The 21,698-nt window shown below is 35.7% G+C and overlaps 2 protein-coding genes across 6 annotated transcripts in view; one reads left to right on the top strand and one right to left on the bottom strand.

Annotated features, from left to right (window-relative positions):
• The window catches only part of LOC121381335 (twitchin-like), a 214,064-nt gene that overhangs the window by 72,272 nt on the left and 120,094 nt on the right, over positions 1-21,698 (bottom strand). For 3 of the 5 annotated variants that reach the window (XM_041510607.1, XM_041510609.1, XM_041510608.1), the window contains 6 exons: positions 21,529-21,627; positions 18,662-18,838; positions 16,473-16,740; positions 13,642-13,781; positions 3,048-3,186; positions 839-960 (listed from right to left, as the gene is read on the bottom strand). In XM_041510607.1, the coding sequence (XP_041366541.1) occupies positions 839-960; positions 3,048-3,186; positions 13,642-13,781; positions 16,473-16,740; positions 18,662-18,838; positions 21,529-21,627 (945 nt within the window). The remainder of the gene's footprint in view (positions 1-838; positions 961-3,047; positions 3,187-13,641; positions 13,782-16,472; positions 16,741-18,661; positions 18,839-21,528; positions 21,628-21,698) is intronic. The other 2 variants (XM_041510610.1, XM_041510611.1) reach the window with 1 other exon arrangement.
• LOC121381336 lies at positions 4,695-11,120 on the top strand. The gene is made up of 3 exons (XM_041510612.1): positions 4,695-5,114; positions 6,792-8,507; positions 9,226-11,120. Exons 1-3 carry the CDS (start codon positions 5,046-5,048, stop codon positions 9,781-9,783), a joined length of 2,343 nt encoding a protein of 780 aa, XP_041366546.1. The 5' UTR covers positions 4,695-5,045; the 3' UTR covers positions 9,784-11,120.

The raw sequence follows: 21,698 nt of genomic DNA, 5'->3' as shown, positions 1-21,698 counted from the left end.
CTTTTCTTCTCTAAAATTTTATTATGTCTTTTTCTGTAACACAAGCTTAGTGTTAATAATTATTTAACAAAAAGTTAAAAAGTCCTGGCATGAATAATTAAAGGGACATTCCTGAGTTTGTTGCAACTTTTTAAAGATGTTATCGACTAATAAAATATTTCTACGATTAAACTTACATATTAAATATATTTTCTTGTTTAGAATATTAGTGGCTGTATATTAAGCCTATTTCTGATCGTTCTAATATTTGTATTAGGTTAATTTAAATTTTATTTCCAAAATTATTTTTTTTCGTACGTAAGAAATTATTTGAAGACAAAATCCAGTTTGGGCTTCTTACAAATATTAAAACGACCAGAAGCATATTGAATATACAGACACTGATATTCTAAACAAGAAAATATACTTAATATGTAAGTTTAATCGTAGAAATATTTTATTAGTCGAAAACATCTTACAATGCAGCAAAGTCAGGAATGTCCCTTTAATAAAAAAAATTAATACTAATAATAGTATGTGTCCAGAACAAAGTCTAGAGGTATCTTCCAGAATTTTAAGAAAAACATTCTAGAGGATTAAATCAAATCTTGCAGTTGAACAAGTAATAGTATCAATCACAGAAACACAGGTATGTGCTGCCAGTTGGTGTACAAATATGTTGTTATTATAAAAATAAAACAGAAAGTTGGACATCTGACATATTTGATTAGTTACATTTCTGGAGCACTTATTTTTCTTGTTATTGAATTACCCTGCAATGAAAACCTTAAAATGATATTTTCTTTTCAACTAACTCTGTTTACAGGATAGAGGAAGATATATTTTTACAATAACATACCTTTTCTTCTTTGAACCATGTGACATCGGCCTCAGGGTCACTGACGTCACATTCAAACATGGCTCGCTCTCTCTCAACAGCTTCAACGTCATCCAGCTTTTTCATGAACTCCCATTCAGGCTCTGCATTAAACAGGAATTATTTGTTTTGTTAAAGGCCTAATATAGCTATTTTGTAATGTTTTATTAGAATGGAAGACAATGCTTAACATGTGTTATAATTTTCCCTTCCACAATATTTTGCTTGTCTCTGAACTCATTCCAGGAAATGTAATGAGACAACAACCACAGCAATTTTCTTTCATTTTACCTTCACAATAGACATCACAGGCTGTCTCCACATCACCACATTAACAGTAGGACATAACTCCTACCTTCACAATAGACGTCACAGGCTTTCTCCGCATCACCACATTTACACATATAGATATTACAATAAGATATAACTCCTACCTTCACAATAGACGTCACAGGCTTTCTCCGCATCACCACATTTACACATATAGATATTACAATAAGACATAACTCCTACCTTCACAATAGACGTCACAGGCTGTCACCGCATCACCACATTTACACATATAAATATTACAATAAGACATAACTCCTACCTTCACAATAGACGTCACAGGCTTTCTTCGCATCACCACATTTACACATATAAATATTACAATAAGACAAAACTCCTACCTTCACAATAGACGTCACAGGCTGTCACCGCATCACCACATTTACACATATAACTATTACAATAAGACATAGCTCCTACCTTCACAATAGACATCACAGACTGTCTCCGCATCACCACATTTACACATATAGATATTACAATAAGACATAACTCCTACCTTCACAATAGACATCACAGGCTGTCTCTGCATCACCACATTAACAGTAGGACATAACTCCTACCTTCACAATAGACATCACAGGCTGTCACCGCATCACCACATTTACACATATAGATATTACAATAAGACATAACTCCTACCTTCACAATAGACATCACAGGCTGTCTCTGCATCACCACATTAACAGTAGGACATAACTCCTACCTTCACAATAGACATCACAGGCTGTCACCGCATCACCACATTTACACATATAGATATTACAATAAGACATAACTCCTACCTTCACAATAGACATCACAGGCTGTCTCTGCATCACCACATTAACAGTAGGACATAACTCCTACCTTCACAATAGACATCACAGGCTGTCACCGCATCACCACATTTACACATATAGATATTACAATAAGACATAACTCCTACCTTCACAATAGACATCACAGGCTGTCTCCGCATCACCACATTAACAGTAGGACATAACTCTTACCTTCACAATAGACGTCACAGGCTGTCACCGCATCACCACATTTACACATATAAATATTACAATAAGACATAACTCCTACCTTCACAATAGACGTCACAGGCTTTCTCCGCAACACCACATTTACACATATAAATATTACAATAAGACATAACTCCTACCTTCACAATAGATGTCACAGGCTTTCTCCGCATCACCACATTTACACATATAGATATTACAATAAGACATAACTCCTACCTTCACAATAGACGTCACAGGCTTTCTCCGCAACACCACATTTACACATATAAATATTACAATAAGACATAACTCCTACCTTCACAATAGATGTCACAGGCTTTCTCCGCATCACCGCATTTACACATATAGATATTACAATAAGACATAACTCCTACCTTCACAATAGATGTCACAGGCTTTCTCCGCATCACCGCATTTACACATATAGATATTACAATAAGACAAAACTCCTACCTTCACAATAGACGTCACAGGCTTTCTCCGCATCACCACATTTACACATATAAATATTACAATAAGACATAACTCCTACCTTCACAATAGATGTCACAGGCTTTCTCCACATCACCACATTTAAACATATAAATATTACAATAAGACATAACTCCTACCTTCACAATAGACATCACAGGCTGTCACCGCATCACCACATTTACACATATAAATATTACAATAAGACATAACTCCTACCTTCACAATAGATGTCACAGGCTTTCTCCACATCACCACATTTAAACATATAAATATTACAATAAGACATAACTCCTACCTTCACAATAGACGTCACAGGCTGTCACCGCATCACCACATTTACACATATAAATATTACAATAAGACATAACTCCTACCTTCACAATAGACGTCACAGGCTGTCACCGCATCACCACATTTACACATGTACTCTCCCTCATCTTCAGGTGCAGCGTTGAGGATGCGCAGAATGCAGCGGTTTTCTCTCCTCTGTATTTCATACTTGCCAGGAGTATACTGACAAAAAACACAAAAAAACACATTTAAAACAAAAATGACTAGAATGTATCCATGGTACACTGATACCCCTACTTTTGCTCAGTGTTTCTATGTTGTTGATGTTTGTTTTTGTTTTTTAAAGAGTTCACTACTTTACTTATATACTGTTACCTATATACACACATTTTCACTTTGGGTGGGGCTGACAGCAGAGCATCAAAGAATTTTAAAAAATCAAGAATGTAACCCATTTTTTAATGTAATAAATAATTTTGAATTATTTTATGATACTGTTATTATCAAATTTTCTTCTTTTTTTTGTGTGCATGAAATCTAACTTATACCTTTATATAAACATTAAAAAGTAATGACTTTGCAAAGGTAATTTTCATCAACCTTTTTTTCTTTTAAAGCATACACTGGCAATACCCTCTAGGTCCCTATATGCATACTTTATATGTTCATAAAAATGTTCATACTTGTAAACTTAACAAATCAGATTATTACACACCAGTGTAAGATATTGCAATGTCATAACAATCAGGCAATATTTAACTGGTGTAATATTGGTGTGACGTGAGAATGACATAGATCACTTGCTGACCTAGTTCGTAGAAAAATAACGTGTAGTAGGTCTCGACATCTGCTTACTTCTGCGTTGCAGCTTGTTTGCAGTCGGTTTGTAATAAATAAAATACTAAACTAGCTTGCCTGTCATACCATTTTATGAAACTCGTGAATAGTGTTGGTATCTGACTTGCTTTCGCTCGTCAGATACCAAAACTGTTCACTCGTTTCATAACAATGGTATGACAGGCAAGCTCTTTTAATATTCTATATATATAAAATGACAAAGCAACATTTTGTTCCTGGAATTCAACAATATGATTTCTCCCCATCACCCAATTTTTAAAAAAAAATTTTTATTGAAATATATAAATCATAGAATTTTTAAATTGGTTTAGTTTCATATAAAGATTATCCCTCAAAATATTTTTTAAATTTTATATACAAGAAAACAAATCATATAGAATAAACCCAACATAGAGATTAAAAGCTTGTCCACTGAGACACGCACATATATAGAGTCACTTTTATACACAGTATTTTATCACTTTTATTTCCAGTATTAGGAAACACAAGTAAACAAAAATAATGATATAATGCTATTTGCTTAACCAATTTACACTCTGCATGTATTCGTTGAACTTAAGGCCAATGAAAGAAAAGGCACATATACCCAACCCATTAACTAATCTACATGTATGTTGGCTGCCAACATAAAAACATGGCAAACAGTCCAATAAAGAATAATTCTTTTGTGAAGGATCCCAGTATCGGTGTGAGCTCATGTATAGCCAAACAACAAACTTTGATCTGTTCCAACTGTGGGCTGGCTTTCGTGAATGATCACGCATTTGATGACCCATTCAGTGGTGAAATGAAAGGATTTTCTTGCCTAGATATTTGTTATCGACATAGCCTGGAATATATCCTGTGCACAGTTGTGTACATTAGCAACCCATTCCAATATGGCTGTTCAAGTTGGAAATTTCAATTTAAAGGATAACTAAAAGGTTCTGTAACTGGGTAATATCTAGTACATTTCTTGACACAATGCTACAAAACTGACAGTGGGTGGGGTTTTTTGTTGGGTTTTTTACATAGAAAATTAAACACAATAATACATTTAGGAGTTTATTGATCAACTTTGTAATCTGATACTGGACGGTTCAAAATGGGACAAGAAAGATGGGTCTTGAAAAGTTGATAATACTGTACGACCACACAGTGGAGTTTGATGCTGTCTGTGAACAAGATGTAATGGATACATTGTTGTGACCTGTGTAAACTGACAGTAACTGACAGACACAAGGATGTATGGAGTATACCACGACAATCCACTGGAGCTTAAAGATCCCAGAGGAAGAAAGGTGGTTGACAGAGTAAGTGTAGAACGGTATAAATATATACACACACAACTATGATAGAATTAGTAAAATATTAAAATGAATTCAAATGTATTTTAGTTTGATATTATAACCAAAAGGTTTTGTTTTAGATAATTGATAAGTCGCAAATTAAGACTTATTTTTACACTACATTTATTAAATAAGATAATATTGAACTTGGTAAACTTTATTACCTGTAACAGATGTTTTACATAAGATTTAAGTGGTAAACAGAAAGTATTTCACAGTAGATAACTTACAATTTAAGCTGCAATCTGGACTATATTTGTGATTTAAAGTGACAGACCCTAGTTATTTTTCACTACTGGAGTATTTTTGGATAATTGAAATCCAACATTATTTAGATTTTATTGTTTAGAATATCCATTTTCGTACATCAAAAGTGCTTCTGGTCATGTTGGTATTTCTAATACCATGAAACGCATTTTTTTATTTTTAAAAACACACATACCTCTGAGAAGTAATGGTTATAGAGAAAAGCTCTAGTCTATTTTTTAAGGGTCTTTCACCGTTTCAATATCACAGACTCATGTTTCACTCTATTGTAACTTTATCCAAATGTGTTACAGTTTGGGAAATTAACTAAAGTTAGTGTCCATTTTCTTGGGTTGAAACTAGCGTCTGCTACTTTAACCATATAAGAAGATAACATTATCCACATGTATTATTATATATATTTTTCACCATTACCCACCTTTGGCTAACTCATTAATTATTATTTTCCTTTTTAATAATCAGAACAAAGATACTTTTTCCATTTTGTGATATATAATTAAAAAAACACATTTTTTAAATTGCATGTATCTTGTATAAAAGCTGTTGATAATTACTGTTGATAGCAATACGGCTTCAATGTATTAAAACAATAGCCAAGTTTGTATTTTGCATAAGTAAATATGATATTTTCAGCTTTCAATAGCATCAAGTTGAATATTTCAGTTCATTTCAATACAATATATCAATTAACTGTCAAAAGTAACATTTTGTGTTAAGTCATACATCTATTGCCAGCTAATTAACCTTACATGAATGTTCATTAAACTCAACAATTAGCGAATATTCTGCACACACTAAAAAAAACCTTTTGGCCATAGGTATGCCATTATGTTTTAAAAGAATGTGCTGTTTCAAGAGTTATGATCTAAACTGAATAAGAGTATGTGGAGAATTTTTAAGTATTCTAATGTCATGAAAAATATTCTGTTTCACAAAGAGAACTGTTTTTATCATGTGAATCATCTATCATTATCCATTTCTGTGTTTTACACACGTCTTCTTATTACACAATACAATACGAATACAATGGGAATGTTTAGTAAGATTTTGTGGAGAACAAAGCACCATTCTCAACTTTTTGGCATGTAGAAACCCTTGGTAACCTGAACGATCATTCTCAACTTATTTTGATGCATGCATGTTATTATAAATATAAAATATCCTATCAAAAGTGATTAATTTATGGAATATCATGACTGATATCAGAGAACATTTTGTTCAGTTTCTTGTCCCAATTCTCCAATTGGTACACAATTCTAAAATGTTAAATGGTAGGTGCTACTAATTTTTAACAGATCACCAACTGCCTCTAATAAATTTTTTAAAAACAAAATGTTCCTTGGGTATGTAACTGAAATACCTTTGGTTTTTCAGAAACATGAAAGGCACAAACGTTATCGACATGAAGCTGACTATTCAGATGGGGATAAAATTTTACGGGAACTTGCCAAGCACAACCCAAACTACAGAGAAAGTCCGGATTCTATGTCACTCAGCAGTGGTGACTTTGACTTCTGTGTGGATGATGAACTACTTCTTGGTGATGTCGACCTAGACAGTGTCCTTGGCCAGCTGCTTGTCTTGTGGTCTTACAAGACACCAGATACTTCGGCCATATTTACCCCTGTAATGGGAGACACACTCACTTCAATCATTCACTTTGCCAAATCTGGCCTTGATTTCAATCACAAACTGGAGAAAATGACCGTCCTGCAGCCGGGACAGAAGATTCCTGTCGACATCTCACAGTTTTATGTCATCAAGCCTGGTTCAGCTGTGTTAATTCTACCACTCCATAAACAGAGGGTAAACATCGAGATTAAACAGCTGAATCTCAAGTTTGAAATGGACATTGATCTTTCCATGACAGTGATGCAGCTAAAATCTGAGCTCCAGGAGCAAAGAGGTCTTTCACCAGAGAGAATGGATTTGCTCTACAAAGACAAACCCATGCAAAATGACAAGTTTTTGTTTGAATACAGAATTAACCCAAGAGGCACACTTTTTGTTATGCTGCACATTCTGTACGATACCCTCGTGCATATTGAAACATTCTGGGGCAGCACGTACCATCTGTACATCGACCCCTGCATGACGGGCATGAACATCATCTGGACCGTGTTGCGGAGGACCGTTACGAGAAATACATCCGACATAATGTCATTGTTTGATCTGTACCTGCCAAAACACACACTGGTGCTGTACCACGGTGGCACAGTCATCAACTGGAGCACATGCATGGGTTTCTACAGCATTGAGGATGGCGATGTTCTACAGCTCTCAACCATTGGTCTGTTCCACAAGCTACAGCTGCAGAAAATCCCAATTGTGGAAACGAAGGACAAGGTACATATGATAAAGGTTTCCCAGTTCGACAGATGGTCAACTGTTGCTCTCAAACTGCATGGACTGACCGGCATAGCTGTCAACATTATCAAACTGTACTCCGGTGACTTGGCAGTGGATTTCTCTGAAACTATCGGCCACTATGGTTCAAAGTCGCCCACTGTTGTTATGGATGTATCCCTAGCCAAAAAGGACCCTGATGTAATGTTTGGAATTCCATTAACATTTCGTCTGGGCAATGGAATCACTGAGATCCTCAAAGTCAGCCCGAACCGGAAAGTTAAAGTCGTGAAAGAAATGTTGGAACAGATTGGAGTGCCAAATGCAACGGTCCACGACATGTTTGTAGGAGAGTACAGACTCTCCAGCAGTAACAAGTTGGTTGAGTATGTGGAAGATTTCGAAACCAAGGTGGACTTGAAGCTCAGGCAGTATCCAGTGTTTGTGCACTCGACACAGAATGTCATATACAAGATGCACGTGTATGCTCAAGAAAGCATTGGGGCATTCAAGAAGAGGATTGAGATGAAAACAGGTCTGTCGATGAAGAACTACATGCTGATGATAGCGGGTGAAGATTTTGATCAAGATGACCAGATGAATGTGTTTGATTCTCAGCTCGGAATCAGGTCATCCATATTCATGAGACCAAAACTCAGCTATAATGTTACATTTATCATCTTCGACAAAATGATGGTCAAACTGCGGATACCACTGAAACCAAACATGTCAGAATTAAAGAAGGTTAGTTACAACATATACCTGATAGTACGTTTCACCTTTTCGTCTAAATGGAAACTGAATGGCAGTTACATTTGAAAGTACCTAATAGAGTAAAACCCGTCTAAACTGAAAACTCATGGGATCAATTAAGTCCAGTTTTAAGGCATATCCAGTTTAAAGAGATTTTGTTCTGTGCTGAAATGTAAAAAGGGACCATGAAAAATATCCTCTTTTGAGAAAATTCCTGTTTACAGAGGGTCCAATTTTAACTGCCCTAATTTAAAAAAAACATTAACCATTAATTTATAGCCCTGTATGCATGTTGTCATCACCCAATTTCATCAGTACTTTCAGTATTCTTTCATGTCATTGCTTGCCTAACAAACAGCTAGTGGAAACAGTTTATTAAACTGTGACAACTTGTATTCTACATTAGGAAAGTAATAAATATTCTCAATCTCAATCTCAATATATTCAGCTTACGTTACAGGCATGACATTGTAGGTATATTATTATTTTTATATTTTTTGAACCTTTATTACCCCAGATCATTAGCAATGTTAAGGTTGGGATGCCTTGTAGTTATAATATAATACACAATATATGGATCCTTGATAGTCTGTATTCATATCAAAACTAAAACCAACTGAGGATAGCTATTTTTTTATTAATATATTAAACTAGCATAAGAATAACATATGATATTCTCTTAACTTTTACTAAATTAATAATGTTGCAGATACTCTGGAAGGACAAGGAACTTCCATCCGGTTCCCTTGCTTCAGTGGCCACCTTTCTGCAATGGTTCTATGGCAAGAAGAAACCGCGACTGGGACCGTCACAACGAGGGAAGGTGTTAAAACCAGGTGCAGAGGGTCTCGATGTCGCTTACGGCAAAAGGAAAAGAAAGAAGAAGAAATATGGCAAGAATTCGCTTCTCTACAAACCGTCATCTCTGGCCGAGGATGAGGCTCTGCTTCGACTGATTGATGAGATATACACAGGGCGTGGAAGACAAAAGAAGCGGTCACATTCATATCCTCCGCATTACTTTCCATCACTTGACGACTTCCAGCAGAGGCAGAAGGATCCCCGGTTAAAGCGAAGATACAGGTCGGCTGATGATTACGAGAGACACAGGAAACACCGTTCAAAGCATGGACACAGTCATCACAAACCACAGTGGTACCAGAACCAGCAGGCTGTGAATCAAACCACACCGGACGAGATTCTTCGGATCTCCACTTACATTGAAGCTGACAATGTTCAGCTTGAACAAGACTTGGGTTGGCCATGAAAGTGAATGTGTATATAATTATTGTTATCACTTCAGTGCCAAACATTTGAAAAAGATGTCTTTCGGGAATCATTATCTAGTTACCAATGTTGTAGATGTCAATCATGTTCACACACCAAATTAGTTCTACTCAACTGGTGGTGTGAGCTTTAAATGTCTTTGTAAATTAAAGTAGTTCACTGACTTTTAAGAAGCAAATATATTTATTGGCAAAACCCACATTAACAATTTCAGTGGAATTATTTTCCATATTAGGAGACAATAGTGATCGATTATGTTTTATTTAGTGGCTAGTAGATCAGTTTGAGGCCAGTTTGGCCTCATCATTTTCCATGATCTTAATTCATTTTTATCACAAAATAACATTGATTTCAATTCTTAGTACAGGCATGTTTTAATGTTAATTAGTTGTAGCTTTGTGATATGTTGTCTGTAATGAACACCTGTTATTCAATTAAAACCTCATAAGGTGCTTATATTTACGCTGTTAACACTTGATACTCTTACAATTACTACTTAAGACGGTTTGAATTTTACCAGGGCGCCCAATGTAAGTGCCTAAAAACCCCAGACATTGTACATGTAGATTTTTTTGGAGTGATGGGATTTAGACTATGAAGGTAGCCCACCCATAACGTTCAGCCAGTGAGAACACTGCCAAATCACAAATTAAATTATAATCTGAATATAAAAAAAAGTGGGGGTTTTTAATGTGGGTAGGTTACGGGTGGGGTAGGTATCCAGAAAATACCATAAGCCAGAGCTGAATGCCAAAATTTATAAAAAGTCAGTTACCTTGGTACCCTTCTTTCAAAGGAAATACTTGCCTTGGGCTCATCATTTTGTTATTAAACCAAAGGCAACATATGCCATGCCACAAAATGTTTCAATTTGACCCCTGCTATTTTGATATAATTAAACCCCATATGTAATTAAACCAAAACTGATAGCGAAGCAAAGTAATAAAGTTGTTTATATTGATAACATTAATGCAAATTTTAATGCTGCTTTTCCAATGAACCAGCAACAGAATCAGTATTTTATTAATCTATAGCCATACTATATTTAACTAGGAGTAAACAGTCTTAGATATGAACAAACATAATTTTATTTTAGTATGTCATAATGTCTAGAATCTACCAATTGATATATTAAATACCAACTCTTAGGCCTCTGGCATGCCAAGCTAAAGACAATAAAATATACACTTTTTATTTATTTATTTTTCACAAACCCAAACCCAAAACTGTCTGTTTACATGTAAATTGTAATGTCCAATCTTAGAAGTGTTAATTCCATATATTGAAATATGAATATTTATTTATTTTACAATGTGACATGGTTTTGCTTGTTGTTTATTGTACATCTACCAAACAGGGTAAAAGATGGTTTAAGAACTGAGCTGAAAAGCTCTGAGCTGATTTTATATAACACACTTCAAGTACAAAGTTGGTAGGTAGACAGGAACTTGTTTAATGTGGTTACATTCAATTAACGTTCACATTCACTCATTTTGGGTACACACTTTTGACAGCCAGAGTTTGTACCAGAACAGGAAAAGGATAGGGATCGAGATGGGAATAGGGATGGTCATTGAGATGGAGATGGGGATAGGGGTGGATATGGATATGGAAACAGTGATTGGGATGGGGATGGGGATAGGGATAGGGAGGGATAGGGAGGGATAGGGAGGGATAGGGAGATGGGGATGGTAATGGTGATGGGGATAGGGATGGATATGGAGATGGGGATGGAGATGGTGATGAAGATTGGGATTGGGATGGGGATGGACATGTGGATGGAGATGGGGATAGGGACATGGATAGATATGGAGATGGGGATGGAGATGGTGATGAAGATTGGGATTGGGATGGGGATGGACATGTGGATGGAGATGGGGATAGGGACATGGATAGATATGGAGATGGGGATGGGATACAATGGGGATGGACATGGAGATGGAGATGGGCATGGAGATGGAGATGGGAATGGAAATGGGGATGGAGATAGGCATGTGAACAGGAATGGATATGGAGATGGAGGTGGGGATGGAGATGATGATGGAGATGGTGATGGGGATAGGGATTGGGGATGGATATGGAGATGGTGATGGGGATGTAGATGGGGATGGGGACAAAAATGGGGATGAGGATGGGGATGAAGATTGTGATGAAGATGAAGACAGGGATGGATATGGATATGGAGATGGAGATGAAGATGAAGATTGTGATGGTGATAGGGATGGAGATGGGGATGGAGATGGTGATGGTGATGAAGACAGGGATGGATATGGATATGGGGATGGGGATGAAGATGGAGATGGACATGGGGGTGAGAACAGGGATGGATATGGAGATGGGAATAGAGATGGGGATGGAGATGATGATGGAGATGGTGATGGTGGTAGGGATTGGGGATGGATATGGATATGGATATGGAGATGGGGATGGGGATGTAGATGGGGATGGGGACAAAAATGGGGATGGGGATGAAGATTGTGATGAAGATGAAAACAGGGATGGATATGGAGATGGAGATGGAGATGAAGATGAAGATTGTGATGGTGATAGGGATGGAGATGGGGATGGAGATGGGGATGGTGATGAAGACAGGGATGGATATGGATATGGATATGGGGATAGGGATGAAGATGGAGATGGACATGGGGGTGAGAACAGGGATGGATATGGAGATGGGAATGGAGATGTGAATGGAGATGGGGATGGGGACAGGGATGGATATGGAGATGGGGATGGGGATGGAGATGGAGATGGATATTGTGATGGATATGGATATGGATATGGAGATGGGGACAGGGATGGAGATGGGGATGGGGACAGGGATGGACATGGGGATGGGGATGGATATGGAGATGGGGATGGGGATGAAGATAGTGCTGGGGATGAAGATGGGGATGGGGATGAAGATAGGGATGGATATGGATATGGATATGGATATGGATATGGATATAGGGATGGGGATGGGCATGGGCATGGGTATGGGGATGAAGATGGGGATGAAGATGGGGATGGATATGGAGATGGAGATGGAGATGAAGATGAAGATTGTGATGGTGATAGGGATGGAGATGGGGATGGAGATGGGGATGGTGATGAAGACAGGGATGGATATGGATATGGATATGGGGATAGGGATGAAGATGGAGATGGACATGGGGGTGAGAACAGGGATGGATATGGAGATGGGAATGGAGATGTGAATGGAGATGGGGATGGGGACAGGGATGGATATGGAGATGGGGATGGGGATGGAGATGGAGATGGATATTGTGATGGATATGGATATGGATATGGAGATGGGGACAGGGATGGAGATGGGGATGGGGACAGGGATGGACATGGGGATGGTGATGGATATGGAGATGGGAATGGGGATGGGGATGGGGATGAAGATAGTGATGGGGATGAAGATGGGGATGGGGATGAAGATAGGGATGGATATGGATATGGATATGGATATGGATATGGATATAGGGATGGGGATGGGCATGGGCATGGGTATGGGGATGAAGATGGGGATGAAGATGGGGATGGATATGGGGATGGATATGGATATGGATATGGATATGGAGATGGGATGGGGATGAGGATGGAGATGGACATGTGATGGGGTTAACACAATAATCTAGGACTAAAATTATAAACTGGTTTATAGCAAACACTTTGTTTTTCATAGTTGTCACAAGTTGTCATTAAGTGAATAGAAGTTTAAACATTTCAAGTTACACAGAGAAACCAGAAAAGTAGTAAAATACTCAAGTTTTAAACAAACAAAATAGTGGTCAAAGAATACTGAATGTATTCAAAGTGAGTGATAAAAAACAAAATGGTAACCAACCTCCAGTGGCTCTCCCATCTTGTACCACTTGACCCGCGCTCTGGAATCAGAGAGAAAACATTCCAGCATACCGTTCTTCTTGCGGCAAACCTCATAGTGCTGGGGCAACTTTTGGGTGAAGTAGTATTCTGGCTCCTTTGCTGAAATTTACAATCAATGTTTTGAAAACAATATTTTTTGTCTTATCTAAATGCATTGAATGATTAAAGTCACTGAGCCTAGTTGCTAAAGTACATGAAATGACACAGTTAACTTGAAGCCTTTCTTTTCACCGTTTCATTGTAATATAATATTGGACTTGATTATTTGAGAGTCAAACTCGACTCGGAACCCAAGTACCTGACACTTACACTAGATGATAATTAGACTAAGGAATAAAGTAAAATAGAATTATGCATCTTAATTCCAGCGCTGAACATGGATGCAAAATCAGGCCTTTGTATTACATTCCACACATTGGACTTTTGTTTTCCCCTCCATGTCTAATAGCCCGATAATGTAACCAGCAGCAAGTATATGGTAAAATGATTTTAAAAATAGAATAAAATGAAAGTCTTCTTCCTCACACAGGTGCTCGAGTCCTGTAAATGGATTTGAGTCTTGCTAGACTCAACCCGTGCCTGAGTACTCATGGAGACCTTAAATATAAATGTTCTTTATTGCCAAGATATAATTTATTCCTTGGAAATTATTAATGAATGCATGCATGTTCTTCCAATCATAGTTTCATTTCAACATGAATGTTCTGTGCTGCCAAGGTACAAATTATTCCTTGGAAATTATTAATGAATGCATGCATGTTCTTCCAATCATAGTTTCATTTCAACATGAATGTTCTGTGCTGCCAAGGTACAAATTATTCCTTGGAAATTATTAATGAATGCATGCATGTTCTTCCAATCATAGTTTCATTTCAACATGAATGTTCTGTGCTGCCAAGGTACAAATTATTCCTTGGAAATTATTAATGAATGCATGCATGTTCTTCCAATCATAGTTTCATTTCAACATGAATGTTCTGTGCTGCCAAGGTACAAATTATTCCTTGGAAATTATTAATGAATGCATGCATGTTCTTCCAATCATAGTTTCATTTCAACATGAATGTTCTGTGCTGCCAAGGTACAAATTATTCCTTGGAAATTATTAATGAATGCATGCATGTTCTTCCAATCATAGTTTCATTTCAACATGAATGTTCTGTGCTGCCAAGGTACAAATTATTCCTTGGAAATTATTAGTGCATATATGCTCTTCCAATCATAAGAGGAAATACCTTGGATAAAAAAACAATTAGAAAATAAATATAATTTGCAGTTTTGAAAAGTAGGAATTCACTGTAATTCTGAAAACTAATGTAGATCTGTTAACCTTAAATTAGCAAATTAAATTATTTATTAAATAATACAGAAATTCTATACTGATGGAAAGAAATAAGGAAAGACATGAATAAAAATAGCAGCAAACATTGACTGCAACCAAGATCTTCATCCACAGTATCAGGATGTTAACAGTCAATCCCACAGAAGTGACAGTCAATCAGGTCAGGTGATAGGGATTAATGTGCACATTCAGAACAAGCTGTTGTAGCACATGTGATAGTCTGTCAGGTCAGGTCAGGTGATAGGGATTAATGTGCACATTCAGAACAAGCTGTTGTAGCACATGTGATAGTCTGTCAGGTCAGGTCAGGTGATAGGGATTAATGTGCACATTCAGAACAAGCTGTTGTAGCACATGTGATAGTCTGTCAGGTCAGATCAGGTGATAGGGATTAATGTGCACATTCAGAACAAGCTGTTGTAGCACATGTGATAGTCTGTCAGGTCAGGTCAGGTGATAGGGATTAATGTGCACATTCAGAACAAGCTGTTGTAGCACATGTGATAGTCTGTCAGGTCAGATCAGGTGATAGGGATTAATGTGCACATTCAGAACAAGCTGTTGTAGCACATGTGATAGTCTGTCAGGTCAGATCAGGTGATAGGGATTAATGTGCACATTCAGAACAAGCTGTTGTAGCACATGTGATAGTCTGTCAGGTCAGGTCAGGTGATAGGGATTAATGTGCACATTCAGAACAAGCTGTTGTAGCACATGTGATAGTCTGTCAGGTCAGATCAGGTGATAGGGATTAATGTGCACATTCAGAACAAGCTGTTGTAGCACATGTGATAGTCTGTCAGGTCAGGTGATAGGGATTAATGTGCACATTCAGAACAAGCTGTTGTAGCACATGTGATAATCTGTCCCACACTGCATGTATTTTATGCAGGCACCATTCAGCTGATTGGGTTTTTTCTTGTTCCAATCAGTGCATCACAGCTGGTGTCAAAGGATGTGGTATGTGCTGTCCTGTCTGTGGGAAAGTGCATATAAAAGATCCCTTGCTGCATTAGGAAAAATGTAGCGGGTTTCCTCCGATGACTACCATATGTTTGACATCCAATAGCCTATGATTAATTAAGCAATGTGCTCTAGTGGTGTCAATGAACAAAACAAACTTTAAAAAACCTTTATACAGGCATAATGCCTCTAGTAGTGAATTAAATTTTGTCTCAAATATCATGTGTTCCTGTATTTCTTTTTGTCAGTATATTTTATGATCAAGCACAGAGGGAATAATAATTTTTTTAAATTAAAAACCCCCACCATCTACAGTAATGTAACTGCATAACAAAAACACAAATGTAGACGTGAAAATAACAACAAAAACTAAAGAAAGTTTACCCTTTTACATACAGCCAAGCAGCTGTTTTGCAGTAATGTAAATGCATAATGAAACACAAATGTAAAAGTGAAGAGAATAACAAAAACTAAAGAATGTTTACCTTCTACATAGAGCCAAGCAGCTGTTTTGCAGTCATTACATAGACAAGAATATTTCCCAGCATCCTCGGGTTTGACGTTCATTATCATAAGGCTATACTCTTTGTCATTGTTTTCAAAGTGGTACTTGTAACCATGAAAAATCTCCAATTTGTTCTTAAGCCAGCTTAACTTGGCATTGGGCTTACAGAACACACAGGTCATCTTGATTGACGGAACTCCTTCCACTGTCTTCACATCATGAAGCTCTGTCAAGAACTTGTCTGGATCCTGGTTTCCAAAAAGTCATTTTAATTAGTCATTTATGAATAAACAATATTATCTAAATCAATGAAAAAATTAATTTTTTTAAATTGTTTATTTTAATATTGATTAAAAATAGATATTTCAAGTCATTTCATCATTCCTAAAAGAGTGATGTTAGAAGTATCAAAACGAGTATTCTGTCATTAAAGTGACTACTCAATGTTTGTATGTCATGTTACAGAGTTTAAATGCAACCTTGCATCTAACAGTCTTAAAATAATGCTGAATTCATTTCGAAATATGATAATAGAATTATATTACAAAAGTTTTCTGTTTGAGAATTATTGTTATTTAATAAATTAGACATAAACTGAAAAATTACACACAAAAGAAAACTAGAGCACAAATAGAATTTATTTTATATATGTAGATGATTATTATAAACAAACCAGACAAAAGAACAAACCACACAACTCTATATGAAATCTTAATACCATATATGACCTTGTTAATGCACTGATTTCTAAAATACATGGTTAAAGTTTGTTGCACAGCATTATACCACTATTAGTTTAGAAATATCTGAAACAAAAATACATGTATTGCCAGTTCAGTAATATACAAAACACCAATTTTATTATAACTGTACATCTTTATGTTGTCAACCACACAGTGCATATACAGGGTCATTTATGGTAGGTGTTCAAATGTAACATCAAAGCTCTCAACTCTTTAACAGTTTGCTACTGAAATAACAAGTTCAGTTTTGCTTTAAACCTTGTGCTATAGTTCGTTATCATAATGAGCTCTGTGAAAAGTGCTGCCATGGCAAGAGAAATGAAAAATGTTGCGTAAGTTGAATCATTATAAAAAAGAGAGAAAAGAATTCATGTCACAGTTATACACATCATTATTCAAGTACTTGTTTTGCGACTTTCCAGCATATTTTGCAATAATTGGTCTGAAGAGATTTATAGACAGATTTGATAAATATGTTATAATGATAGTCTTTTTAAAACATTCCATCCCTCTGTCCATCCCCAACCATGGAGCAAAGAAGACACACACACACACACACACACACACACACATATATATAAGAAGCTATGACATTCGGTAATGATGTCTATCTACCAGCAGCCAAGAGAGGTACACATAACAAGCATGCAACACAAAAATAACACACTTTACATAAAGGTGAACACCACAGTGACCCATTGAATTTGTTATGACTGAAATCAGTATTGCAAGGGAGACCCACTGGAAAGGGGAGATCACTGGAAAGACAAATGTTCAGCAGTTTCAAATTCCAGTAATCAACAGTCGGATTCGGACAGGAACGGGTGCCTCACAGTGCAAGGAAACAAAGAATTATTAGTTTGATAGCATTGTTCATGAATATTAATGATGTGTTACACCAGATTGTACGTGTATGTGCCAGTTATTCACAGGAGAAAAACAGTTTCACAAAGGTTAAAAATACATACAATAAAAATTTTTTAAATTAATTGCTATGGGCACATTGTACACCAAGAGAAGTATTAACTGTTGCAAGTCATTTTATTGTTTAGTTTCAGACAGCAATATACCACATTCAACATATCAATAAAAACATTTAACTTTGCTGTTAATATGTTATTTTATTAATATATTACATACGACGTATTATTAGGACAAATATTGATTTTTAAGTTTGCTGTTAATGTGTTATTTCGGGAATATATTACATATAGTACATTAGGACAATTATTAACATTTAAGTTTGCCGTTAATGTGTTATTTCAGGAATATATTACATATAGTGCATTAGGACAATTATTAACATTTAAGTTTGCCGTTAATGTGTTATTTTGGGATTATATATTACACATGTGGCATATTAGGAGAAATTTCATTATTTACACATTTGCTGTTAATGTATTATTCTGTTTGGTTCCTTCAGTACCTCTTTAACAACTTTTCGTTTCTGGAGTGTCGGCCAATCAGGAATGACTTCAGCGAGCGACGCCCTGCGAGTCTGCATAGAGCTCCGTCGCTGCTGTTCCATCGCCTCCAACTTCTCCTGGGTGGGCATCTTAATGGGAACATCCATTTCTATCGATTGACGTCGGCTGCCATCTTTCTGTGAGCCCAATACATTCATTATGTTTACAGGTCAATTTAGCACTGCCATAATAGTCAATTTTCACTTTTACAAAGTTAGCAGTTCTTGTGTAAACAATTAAATTTAGTACTGCCATAATGGTAATTTTCACTTTTACAAAGTTAGCAGTTTTTGTGAATACAGTTAAATTTAGTACTGCCATAATAGTCAATTTTCAATTTTACAAAGTTAGCAGTTTTTGTGTATATGTACAGTTAAATTTAGCACTGCCATAATGATAATTTTCCAGTTTTACAAAGTTAGCAGTTCTTGTGTAAACAATTAAATTTAGCATTGCCATAATGGTCAATTTTCAGTTTTACAAAGTTAGCAGTTCTTGTGTAAACAATTAAATTAAGCACTGTCATAATGGTAATTTTTTAGTTTTACAAAGTTAGCAGTTCTTGTGTATATGTACAGTTAAATTTAGCACAGCTATAATAGTCAATTTTCAGTTTTACAAAGTTAGCAGTTCTTGTGTATACAGTTACATTTAACACAGCTATAATAGTCAATTTCAAGTTTTAATTTTAAAAAGTGTTATGACATTTCACAGTGAAGTTAGCAGTTCTTGTGAATACAGTTAAATTTATTTAGCACTGCCATAATAGTCAATTTCTAGTTTTACAAAGTGTTATGTCAACGTTTCACGAAAACTAAATTTTATTTCACTAGTGATTATTTTATTTTAGACTTTATGTTTAAAGTCAAGTCTTAATAGAGACCACTGATATGTCTACAAAGTGTAAAAATTTAAAGATACATTAAAAAACCAAAACTGTCAAAACAATTAGGTAGACAAATTAAGATGCATATGATTTAAGAATAAAAGGTCATAATTCAAGTAACACTATTCTTAGGGCTATATATATATATATATATAGAGATGTAGATATATTGATACTAAAAATACATGAAAGAACGAGGGGCCATAACTTAGGTATAACACCAAATATGTTTATGACTAAAGAACATGGATAATATAGATATTTAATTTAAGATAAAAGTTACTGACAAAAAAAACATAACTTGTCATGGATAACATATTATTTTATAGTGAAAGATGCACCTGTAATACTAACCATTTTAACCTTTTAATAATTGAGTAATTTAGAGTGGTAGGCAAGGGGTTAACATTAATTTAGTATTATTCATTAAACATTGAATGTTATACAGTTCAATAAATACACCAACTCAGAAAACTATACATATACTGGTAGTAACACAAAACAAACTTGTGACAAAGACTTTTGACAACACTTTTCATCTCATTTAGAAATGAGAAGAAAGAATGGACAAGAAACACCTGAAAAATAATGAAACGCCACATAATCTAGAACATGAAACAAATCAGAGAACTAGGTTGGCTTTCACATCACATCATGTGAAAGCAATGAAAAGAAGATCCACAAACCAGTACTGAAAACAAGGAAAAAAAAAAAAAAAAAAAAAAAAAAACCTATATTCTAAATGTCACATTCTCAATAGAGAACACACATGAAAGTAGAAAAATCAAATAAACACATGGAAAGCAGAGCTAATTCAATATGAACACAGAGCATACTGCATTGATAAACAATCTGAAATCCAGTAATTAAATATATACTTACAAATTTTATTTATTGAAAATAAATAAGATTATGTTTGTCTTTATTCTGTATTTGCAAGAGAACTTCAAATTTGAAAAACAGATACTTGTCATATTAAAGTGTTATGACATTTCACAGTGATGATACTGTAAAATGTGTTGACAAAGAGTTTATAAATGCAGTACCATTAGAGAAAATCTACATAAAAGCCCATCTCTTGCTAGAACTTTGCCAGATCTACTCTACTACAGACTTCACCACAGTTTAATCACATGTCTGTCATGTTTAAATTAGAGTTGTCCCCCTTGTGACTTACAGTCATGACCTCTAAATGACATGTAATTAGAAAATTGTGTATAGAATAATCAGTATGACTTGTTTAAGGATGTCACCATTATTAAACATTATGAAAATGATGTTTGATTACTGTCATACACACCATTGTTACATTGTGATTCAAATACTCAAACATAATTTGTTCATAGACAGAACGAGTTTAATGACTCAGTGGGTAAGACCAGTACACAGACTTCTCTCTCCCTAACCACTAACAACTAACCACCAACCCGCTGTCCTGGACAGACAGTACAGATAGCTGAGGTGTGTGTCCAGGACAGCATGCTTGAACACTAGTTGGATATATAAGCACGGAAATAAATATAAACAAACAACAAGAAACATCTTGTTACCATTAAGACTTAGTGCTACCAACTGCTGCTTATTGTTAATGTATACAACTGTAAAATGATTATAGACTAAATTTCTAAATGTATTTTTATCCAAAATATTGTGTAGACAAAATTACTTTCTCTTGCCTCAGCCTATCTCCATGGTAAAATTAGCTTTATCTTTCACACAAATATCTCCTCCTGTTCATATCAGTTTAAACAACTTTACCGGTATTTTATTTCATATCTTATCCATGCAAGATTGGGTTTTTTCCCAGCAGAAACTTTAAAACTTTAACACAAGTGCAAAACTCATTCGGTTTTACTGATTTTTTTTTTGAAAGAAAGAAAGAAAAAAGCCCATGTGATTTATTAGCTGTGGTGAAGTTGTATTTTAAATTCATGCCCTAACCATGGTGAGAGACTGGCTGTCGGCCTCGGCAGACATTTCCATTTTGGATCTGCTTCTGTCAGCACGAACGTAATCTTGCCTCTCATGTTTGTGACGTTCCTTTCAAGTGAGGAAAAAACACAACACAATTTACCATTTTTATTCAAACCTGGGAGCTTTGGAAGTTCTAA

Source organism: Gigantopelta aegis, chromosome 9 (assembly GCF_016097555.1).
Source record: "Gigantopelta aegis isolate Gae_Host chromosome 9, Gae_host_genome, whole genome shotgun sequence".
NCBI classification, from domain to species: Eukaryota; Metazoa; Mollusca; class Gastropoda; order Neomphalida; family Peltospiridae; genus Gigantopelta; species Gigantopelta aegis.
The sequence above is the reverse complement of the archived record's forward strand: the minus strand, read 5'-3'. Positions and strand labels throughout refer to the sequence as shown.

What these genes read in the sequence shown, in the direction of transcription:
- LOC121381336 (XM_041510612.1), top strand. Translation starts at nt 5,046, where the DNA reads ATGTATGGAGTATACCACGACAATCCACTGGAGCTTAAAGATCCCAGA. An exon ending in GAAGAAAGGTGGTTGACAGA is followed by an intron (nt 5,115 to 6,791) that starts GTAAGTGTAGAA and finishes TTGGTTTTTCAG; the next exon opens with AAACATGAAAGGCACAAACG. An exon ending in ACATGTCAGAATTAAAGAAG is followed by an intron (nt 8,508 to 9,225) that starts GTTAGTTACAAC and finishes ATAATGTTGCAG; the next exon opens with ATACTCTGGAAGGACAAGGA.